Source organism: Diceros bicornis, chromosome X (genome assembly GCF_020826845.1).
Source record: "Diceros bicornis minor isolate mBicDic1 chromosome X, mDicBic1.mat.cur, whole genome shotgun sequence".
In the NCBI taxonomy this organism is placed as follows: domain Eukaryota; kingdom Metazoa; phylum Chordata; class Mammalia; order Perissodactyla; family Rhinocerotidae; genus Diceros; species Diceros bicornis.
This window is the reverse complement of record NC_080781.1, coordinates 20,374,460-20,384,508: the sequence shown is the minus strand read 5'-3', so window position 1 is coordinate 20,384,508 and position 10,049 is coordinate 20,374,460. Positions and strand designations below refer to the sequence as shown.

Sequence of the window (10,049 nt, the reverse complement as noted above, 5' to 3'; positions counted from 1 at the left end):
GCCAGAGCTACAGGTGTGGGCTCTTGGGGGTGTGTGAACTTGGTGACGGACACCAGGAGCAGCCCTGCCATGCACGACGAGAGATTCCAAAGACAGGGAGCAATTCCTGGTGAAGTGCTAGCCAGGAAAAGAAAGGACCACCTTCCACGACTTTCCTGACAATTGCATTCCCGTGGACACTGGTATGTATTAAAACCGTACCAAAAAATTGATGTATTTTTTGTTGGTTGCTTGCGCTTTAACGTGCACGCTTTTAACGAACGTTACACGAAAAGAATAAGTTCGGCCTGGCCCAGCCCTCGGTTGGAAAAGCTGTGCAGAACGGCAAGCGCCGGCTGTGCACCCCGCGCCCCGGAGGCCACAGTAGGGGGCGGCAAAGGCCTGAGGGCTTCGGGGAGCGCAGGCGCACCAGCGGGGCGCCACGGGGGTGCGGGGACCCCTCCCATCCGCTTCCGGCCCAGCCGGCAGCGACACGAGGCTCAGCGCGGTGGTGGCTCCAACACATTTCGGCTTCTTCCAAAACTGCAAGTATTTTGCGTAGCGCTTCCTTGGGGGCGGGTTTCTGGGGTGCATTTTGAAGCGAGGCTGGTCGCTCCGCTGTGGAGTTGCGGCGTTTGGTAGACTATAATCGATATTAAAGAGGGGATTTTCGCCCCGTTCATCCCTTATGCTCTTCATTCTTTCAGGGCCCCTATTTGATGCCACAATGCAACGAGCTTTAGAACGAGCTTTGGATCGTGCGGACTATGTCATCGCAAGTGCCCAACAGAGACCTCCTAAGAGGAAATACTCACCTGGTGGGGAAAAATCTCTCTATGAGAAACTATATGACATATATGTTGAAGAATGTGGAAAAGAGCCTGAGGTTACGGAGGAATTAAGAAGCAATGTGAACTTGTTAGAGAAGCTGGTTAGGAGAGAGTCGTTGCCGTGTTTAGTGGTCAACCTATACCCGGGAGAGGGCGGATATTCGCTGATGCTCAAGGGGAAAGATGGATCCTATTTGGAGACCATCCGACTGCCTTATGAAGAGGGAGAACTGCTCGAATACTTGGATGCGGAAGAATTACCTCCCGTTTTGGTGGATCTCCTGGAAAAATCTGAGGTTAACGTTTTCCACTGTGGCTGTGTCATAGCAGAAATCCGGGACTACAGGCAGTCCAGTACCGTGGACCCTCCTGGTTACCAGAGCAGGCACATTCTCTTACGACCAACGATGCAGACTTTAGCCTGCGATGTCGAGTCCATAACCAGCGATAACCAGAAATGGACCCAGGAAGACAAACTCTTGCTGGAGAGCCAACTGATCTTAGCCACAGCTGAACCACTGTGCCTTGATCCTTCTGTATCTGTAGCATGCACTGCAAACAAGCTGCTTTATAACAAACAAAAGATGAACACTCGCCCAATGAAACGCTGCTTCAAGAGGTATTCCACACCGTCCCTGCGTCGGCAGCAGGAGCTGTCGCATGGTCCACCTCCTCCTGAGCTGAGGGTACCGGCTTCTCGCCAAACAAGCACAGAGAGTAAAGCAGGTGAGCAGTGTGACCTCACAATTCCTGGAGCAGGAAATTGTGTAGATATGTGGAAACAGAGACCCTGTGACTTGGCTGTCCCTTCTGAAGTGGATGTGGAGAAATATGCTAAAGGGAAGAATTCTGTCAACTATGATGACTCACAACCACCAGTCTGGGCAGCCCATGAAGTAAAAGACGATTCTCCATTTGAATGGGAAGCCGGCGATCACTACCAGGAAATGAAGCTGTTGCTCATGCGTTCACTTAAGGATCCACTTATCTCTGGAAGAGAAATGTCACGTAAAAAAGTCAGATGTGAGAGACAGATGTCTCCCCCCGACTCCTCCAGAGATGACGACTCAGATAGTTTGGTGCCTGGATCAAAGACTGATGCTGGGAGGGTAGTCAGTCGGTCTGAGGAGCTGGTCCAGAAGAACAGCAGTTGTCCAGTCAAGATGTCACACAGCTCCAGTGGCTCAGCCAATCTCAGCCCACTTTCTCCAGGGAAAGAAACAGCACAGCCTAAGCCCGTGTTCGTTCAGCCTTCAGTCCTGGGAAAGGAAGTCACACCTCCACCTCCGCCCGTCAGTCTTCCCTCGAGCTCAGGAAGGAGTTCCTCAGGGAGCAGTTTTACTCCTCAGCAGGCAAGCAGCTTTCACAAATCTCCATCTCCTGCTCCTGCTTCTAAGCCACCGAGTCTTTCCCAGAAATCGTCTGTGGAAGAGAATCGAGTCAGCACGCTTCCTGCAGCCACCCTGTCCACTGCCGGCTCCTCACAAAGAACCCTGGCCACCCAGCTCACCGTCCACCCCGTTAGCATCAAGGTCATCAAAGTGGTGAGCCCTCTTCCTGGAGCCCAGGCTTTGGGGAGAGGTCCCAATGCCTTGCGGGGCGCTGCCCCTCAGGCCGAAGCTCCTGCGGGAATCAAGCCCAGCAACCTGTCCCCAAGAGCTCGGCCCCTGGAAGTGCCACCCGCTGCACCGAAGGCACCTTCTCGAGCAAGTGTTCGAGTGATTTTCAGAGATGTCCCAGGTGGCAGGCCCTTTACTGTAATCCAGGTTCCACGAGGTTCGCTCATTTTGAACACCCAGCTGCCGCCTCAGCAGCCACAGCAACAGCAGCAGCTCTATCAGTTGATTACACAGCAACCGTGTCAGCAGCCCCCCACTTCTCCTCCTCAGCAGCCGGTGTCACGGGGTTCAGGTGCACAAGGTTCAACCAGTCAAAAATCGGCCATATCTGCTCAGCAAGCTGTTGTCATTAACGTTGGTGGAAGTTTTCTGCATCCCCAGCCAATCGTGTTGTTTCCGCGTGGCTCTGCCCAGAGAAGACCTGGGCAAAGCCTTCCTCAGCAGAGAGCCCAGCTCTCCTCTGCCTTGCAGCAGCCAAAGCAGCAGCATCAGCTGCATCAGCCGCAGCAGCAGCCACAGCAGCTACACCAGCAGCAGCTGCAGCAGCAGCCACAGCAGCTACATCAGAAACAGCAGCAGCTGCCACAGAAGCAGCAGCAGCCAGATAAGCAGCATCAGCTGCATCAGCTACATCAGCAGCAGCAGCAGAAGGAGCAGCAGCAGCCGCAGCAGCTACACCAGCAGCAGCCACAGCAGCTACACCAGAAGCAGCAGCAGCCGCTGCAGCAACAACATCAGAAGCAGCAGCAGCCGCTGCAGCTACATCAGAAGCAGCGGCAGCCTCAGCAGCGACACCAGCAGCAGCCGCAGCAGCAGCAGTTACATCAGAAGCAGCTACATCAGAAACAGCAGCCACAGCAGCTACATCAGAAACAGCAGCCACAGCAGCTACATCAGAAACAGCAGCAGCTGCCACAGAAGCAGCAGCAGCTACATCAGAAGCAGCAGCAGCCAGATAAGCAGCATCAGCTGCATCAGCTACATCAGCAGCAGCAGCAGAAGGAGCAGCAGCAGCAGCAGCAGCAGCAGCTACACCAGCAGCAGCCGCAGCAGCTACACCAGAAGCAGCAGCAGCCGCTGCAGCAACATCAGAAGCAGCAGCAGCCTCAGCAGCAACACCAGCAGCAGCCGCAGCAGCTACATCATAAGCAGCAGCCACATCAGCTACATCAGAAGCAGCTGCAGCCGCAGCAGCTACATCAGCAGCCGCTGCAGCAGCAGCCGAATCAGCTACATCAGAAGCAGCAGCAGCCACAACAGCGGCTGCGTCAGCTGCATCAGAAGCAGCATCAGCTGCAGCCGTATCAGCCACATCAGCTATATCAGAAGCAGCAGCAGCTGCATCAGCTACATCAGAAGGAGCAGCAGCTGCCGCAGCAGCAGCAGCCTCAGCAGCTACACCAGCAGCAGCCGCAGCAGCAGCAGTTACATCAGAAGCAGCTACATCAGAAGCAGCTGCAGTGGCAGCCACATCAGCTACATCAGAAGCAGCAGCAGACGCAGCAGCTACATCAGAAGCAGCAGCAGCTGCCACAGCACCTACAGCAGCAGCAGCAGCCGCAGCAGGTACAACAGTTGAGAATCTTGCAGCCCCCAGTGGCTGTGGCACCAGCAGCAGCCCAAACAGCTCAGCCACCTCGGGGCCATCTGACAGCAAGCCAGTCACCAGGTAAAATGAGTGCAGGCCCGCCCACCATGCCCAAATCCTGAAGCTTGCATTATTTTCTCTCTTTCTGAAAACACCAGAGCATCGACCCAAATGGATTCCGAGTTTTTACTTCATTTGTGGTCTTTCTAATGTGTCGGTAGCTCACGGTGTTAGATGTGCAAACTTCATACAGAAGCACAGCCCCAGGAGTTTTACGTAGAAACAGGGAAGAGATTTAATAAACTGGGGTGTTTTGCTGAAGCCATTGCTTCGGCTGTTGTTGTTGACATAGTTGTTTTTATCATAATGTTCTGAAGTGTACCCAGCTCCCAACTCGGTTCAGTTTAAACTCCTGTAGCCTATCATTTCTCTAAAACAAAAAACCACCATACTAGTAAGGTTAAAATTAGTATTATTTCAACAGGATGAATAGTTTTTAAAGTTTTTAAATGACTTAAAAAACACATAAAATTTACCATCTTAACCATGTTAAAGTGTCCAGTTCAGTAATGTTGAGTAAATTCAGTGCCGTGCAGCAGATCTCTAGAACTGTCTTCATCTTGCCAAAGTGACTCTTTGGTGTCCACTGAGCACCGACTCCCCGTTTCCCCCTCTCCCCAGCTCCTGGCAGCCAAGGTGCTATTTTCTGTTTCTCGGAGTGTGACTGCTTTACATCCTTCATTAAGTGGAGTCATACAATATCTGTCCTTTTGTGACTGGTTATTTCATTTAGCATAATGTCCTCAAGGTTCATCCACGTTGTAGATGCGACAGGAAGGTCATAGCTTTTGAAAAATGGTTTCACTGAAGCGACCTATGAAATATTGAAACATCTTCAGAAGAATGTACTCTGGTACTTGTTTGTTTAGTTTAAAAGGTTTGTGCACAGCGTATGGAATGTAACTTTTACAAATTTGTTTTGACAACAAAAAGTTAAAACTACCAAAACATGATGCTTGTCCCACTTGTATTGAGGAGCTGGAGACTCCCAGTGTGTGGAATGGATTGGGACACACGTGCTGGCTGGGCGTCCCCAGCCCTTTAAGAGGCTGCCCCTGCACTCCGCGCCCAGCCCCAGCCCCCATGGAGCCAGCCCCCCTCCTCCTCCAGGCTGCAGCCACTGGCCTTGAAAAGGCGCTTCTGGGACTTCTTTTCTCTCTTTGTGAAGTCGTTTACCTTGTTTAGGACTCTACGTTATTTGTAGAAAAGTAAAGAGCTGAACTTCGGGAAAGGAGTTTGATTTGTTTGCTTTTCAAGTGTTCTCGACCTTGCGAGATTCTGAAATGGAACCCGCCCCTTTTCTTTCCTTCCCTTCCCTGCTTCGTGGTCATCAGTTGTTCGGTCGTCTCTGCTCCCTCATCTCTTTCGTCCTTTCTTGTTTCAGTGCGACTCAAAAGATCCCCGAACTTTTCTGTCTCCCTTGTTCCCTTCTTTTTTCATTGAGGTGTAATTTACATAAGGAACAACCATTTTAAAGTGTACAATTCCGTGGCATTCACTACATTTACAGTGTTGTGCAATCACCACCTCTGTCCATTTCCAGAACATTTTCATCACCCCAAGAGAAATCTTTGTAGCCCTTAAGCACTGGGTTCCCATCCTTCCCTCCCCCAGCCCCGGAAACCACCAGTTTGCTTTCTGTCTCTATGGCCTTCCCTATTCTAGATCTTTCCTATAAATGGAATCAAACAGTCTGTGACCTTTTATGTCTGGCCTCTTTCACTTGGCGTAATGTTTTCGAGGTTCACTCACGTTGTAACGTGTATCAGTACTTCATTCCTTTTTATGGCTGAACTCCATTGTTTGTGTATGCCGCATTTTGTTTATGCATTCATCCGCTGATGGACATTTGGGTTGTTTCCACCTTTTGTCTGTTGTGATAATGTTGCTATGAACTGTTGTGTGCAAGTATTTGTTTCAGTGCCTCTTATATTTTGCTCTGTTACAGCTTTGAAAGGCAGCCTGTCTATACAAAATTTGTTTTTCTAGGTACCCATGTATGTTTCCCTGCCTTTTGCCCTAACAAAGAAAGGAAATTTGGCCTGGCAGTTCCAAGAGATGAGTGAAGAGACAGGTAACCGGTGACTGATTCTTACTCGACTGACCCGCCTATACGAACGTGCTGCCGATCCTGTCAAGGAAAGATTTCGGTCGACTTCAGGCTAACACGTCAGATAGGCCACCTGAGTGACCCTGAGCCCGTTTGAGCTTTATGTACCCCATCCTAGACATCTCTGGGAACGGTGCCTGCGCTTTTAAGAAGGGAGCCAGCGCGATGACCAACCGCAGAGAAGAGTTTACGCTCCTCGGCCTTGGGAGCCTGCCAGAGACCTGAACTCAGAATCTCACCGGATTTGATGTACTTCCTCCCTTTGCCCTCTCTCTGGTCCTTTCAGGTACTCCACGGAGACGCTAGCTGTAACTGCGCTTGAGCCACGTGGCGCTCTTTTCCCAGGCAAGCAAATAAATTCAGCTTTGTTTCAGATTTCCATTTTGTGGTCTTTGTTTATTTCCTTCTAATGATCCCCACTGAGGTTGGAAATTTGATGCCCCTGCCACGCTGAGGAAGAAGAAAGAGTTTCACCCTCGAAATAAAATCCCAGAGTGTGTATTTATTCAACAACTATGTAGGGGTACTTCCCAGGTGCCTCCTACTGTATTAGGCCCTAGGTTGATGGGGCGTATACAGCTACCAAAGAGAAGTAAAATACCTCTTCAGAATCTCGATCTTATTCAGAACTTGTGTAATTCTATCCTTCAGCAATTTAAACTAGATTCCCAGTATGATAAAGCCCCAATAAAATAATGAATGCTACCTATATAAAGATGAGTACACAACAGAGAGAATGTGAAATAGCAGAACGCTCAAGATTTAGTGGCTTATCACCCTACCACAGAACAGAGGTCAGGGAACAGACCAAGGAGATGACAGAAATAAGATTCCAGAGAGGAGACTATTGCCCAGCCCATGAAGTCCAGGTACATGTATCTGCACAGAGAATTTGTACTTATTTGTAAATCATAATTTAAAAAATCTATCATTCCATTCTAGATTTATGTTTTGAGAAAATCTTGGGGGAGAACACCCCACTCTCCTAAGAAACTTTTGTTTATTTCTTAAAAGTAAAACAAACAAGTTGCTTGACGGACGGGCTGTCTCCAAGGTCCTGTTCCCACTTCTCCCACCTCCCAACTGTCACCAATACTGTAGTCAGGTTTTGCTGTGTGCCTCCTGAAATAGCACTACGACCACCTGTTCTTTAGAGAAAGCTGAGTTTATTCTTACCAGTGGGGGTGAGGACAAACTTGACAGAGTCTTAGTAGTGTTTCAGATAGTTAAATATCTTTTTCCATAAAATCTAATAAAATAATCCTTCATCTCCAGGACTTCAGTATTTCATCTGCAGGGAAAATGTACTTAGCTGCTTTAAGTGCATTTTGAAAAACACCTAGGCTATAAACTATGAGATTTTTTTCCCTCTATTCTCACTACTGTGAGGCAATGTTCTCACTGTTTTACATGTTTTAACTCACTCAGTCTTTGTAAGGACCACATAAGGAAGTTACAATTATAGATGAGGAAACAAGGCATTGGGGGCTTAAGTAATTTGCTTAAGGCCACCCAGCTATGAAGTATCAGAGCCAAGATTTGGACCCAAGTCTCCTGAGGTCAGAGACCATGTCCTTTACCACACTGCCCTCTCTGCTGCCTCACTGAGGGCAAGACATAGACCTGTCCCCATGGGCTCACCATATGGCTGGAGAGACCCCAAGACATATGGATGAAATGACAAATTACAGTCTATCACTTAGCTATATGTTGTTGTTTGAGGGGAGCTAAGAACTGACATCTCTGCCATAGTTTGGAACCATTTGAAAGAGAGAGATTCAAGAGTCAGACAGCTAGACATCAATATATTCCCTTTATACATGGTGCTCATATAGTCGAGGACATAATTTAGATCTGAACCAAGCAGGTTTCCCAATACTGCACCCTGGTATTAGGGAAAGTCTTCCACTCACTCATAGGCAGGGATAGAGAACTGCAGACCCCTCCGCATGGGTCTGGTCCACCCACTGGGGAGAACTGAGTGGGCCGAGCAAGGCCAATTTTACTGTAATGAATAGCTTCTTAACCCATGGGCAATAGGCCTCTTTGGCGAAGAGGTGAAGCCTATGGATCTTTTCTCAGAAGAATGTTTTTATGTGCGTAAAATAAAACATACGGCATTACAAAGGAAGCCAATTACACTAAAATACAACCCTGAAAGTATAAATAAATAAGTTTATGATAATATATGTGTTTCTTTGTTAATGCATTAAATAATAAGATTTAGTGGTGGGACTAATAACTACCATAATTTAGAAGTAGTACTGAGTAAAAATAATATTTTGAGAGACCTGCAACAAGTGAAATGTCATAGGAAAATATCTGTGATTTCTATTCAACACAAATTCGTAGACATTATTAATACTACTGTGGTTAGTTATCTATATTCAACTTATAGGAAATATTATATTTCAGAGGTCAGAGATAATAAAGATATAAGGGGTTTTCTTTTCTCATTAAGTTCATGGATCCCCTAAAAGTGTCCATGGACCCCAGGTTAAGAATACTTGCTCTAATAGAAGCTCCTCCCCTGGGAAAAGAAGTAGGTAATAAACATCATCTCCAACAGTATATGTTATATGAACACGACTACAGGTGATGATCGAGTTTGCCTAAATTGTACATAGTGGCCAGATTATTGAATGGTTATCACAGCAGCTTGGAAAGGAGTTGCTTTCAAGGCATGTATTGTTCATTTAGTCCTCAAAACGACCCTATTGGAGGTTAATGTTGTTAATTCCATTTTCAAGTGAGGAAACTGAGAGGTTAATGTAACTTGTCAATGGTCACACATCTAGCTAGTGGAGGGGCCAGGATTTGAATCTAGGTAGTCTGGCTCCAGAACCCATAGTCTTAACCACTAACTGAACCTGCTTAATAAGCTTAGAGGGCTAGTCTAGGAATACCTAGGGCTAGGTATAACTGCCATTTGTAAAGTTATTTCCATAGAAAAATACTTATAAATAAATCTTTAAAAGACAGCCCTTCCATAGACTGGGGCTTCCTCCATCTAGAGATCAGGGATTATCAAACAACCTGTAGTTGCCAGTTATCCACTGTATTGAATAAGCATTATCCCAAAGTGACCTCATTATGGGTTGCCTGGCCCACAGTCAGCTGGGGCTGGAGCACAGTGGGGTTTGGGGCTTCCACTGAACTCAGCTTCCTGACAGAAGGGCACATCACTTCTAATGGGCTCTGTCAAGAGCTGTGAAGAGTCTGAGACTTCACCCTGCTTGCAAGCTAACAAGTTAGTCTGCTTTAGTTTCATGGACTCTGGCAGAAGACATAAGAATATTGGGTCAGAGACAAAGGACTTAATTACTCATAGCACAACAGACAGCATGAGTTTCCTTGTATAGCCAAAACTCATGGGGGCAACACAGAGTTGGGCCCAAGGAGATGCTGCACATGCAGTGGATGTGTGTCACAGAGGAGGAATTCAAGCTTAGGAAATACCAATGTTTTAAAGGCAGCTGCAAGAAAACCTACCCAATTTTTGCTCTAGAGGGAGACATTATCTTTATTACACTGGTCAACACACAAATTTGCCTTTGGCTCCATAGGGAGACACTATCTCTATCTCTTAAGACAGCTCACTATACAAACTTCCTTGAAAAGTTAGTCCTGAGCCAGCGCTGATGACCTAGTGGTTAAAGTTCAGTGCATTCCACTTCAGTGGCCCGGGTTCGGTTCCCAGGCACAGAACCACACCACTCGTCTGTCAGTAGCCATGCTGTGGCAGTGGCTCACACAGAAGAACTAGAGGGACTTGTAACTAGAATATACAACTATGTACTGGGGTTTGGGGGAGGGAGAAAAAAAAGGGAGAAAGATTGGTAATAGACGTTAGCTCAGGGCAA

At 47.6% G+C, this 10,049-nt stretch overlaps 1 protein-coding gene across 1 annotated transcript; it reads left to right on the top strand.

Annotated features, from left to right (window-relative positions):
• The first annotated feature begins 706 nt into the window (after positions 1-706).
• Positions 707-6,411, top strand: LOC131400757 (transcription factor SPT20 homolog). The gene is made up of 3 exons (XM_058535477.1): positions 707-2,890; positions 3,965-4,097; positions 6,305-6,411. The coding sequence occupies exons 1-3, from the start codon at positions 707-709 to the stop codon at positions 6,409-6,411; spliced, it is 2,424 nt and encodes an 807-aa protein (XP_058391460.1).
• The last annotated feature ends 3,638 nt before the right edge of the window (positions 6,412-10,049 follow it).

What these genes read in the sequence shown, in the direction of transcription:
- LOC131400757 (XM_058535477.1), top strand. Translation starts at nt 707, where the DNA reads ATGCAACGAGCTTTAGAACGAGCTTTGGATCGTGCGGACTATGTCATC. An exon ending in AGAGAGCCCAGCTCTCCTCT is followed by an intron (nt 2,891 to 3,964) that starts GCCTTGCAGCAG and finishes CAGCTGCCACAG; the next exon opens with CACCTACAGCAGCAGCAGCA. An exon ending in GACAGCAAGCCAGTCACCAG is followed by an intron (nt 4,098 to 6,304) that starts GTAAAATGAGTG and finishes ACCCCATCCTAG; the next exon opens with ACATCTCTGGGAACGGTGCC.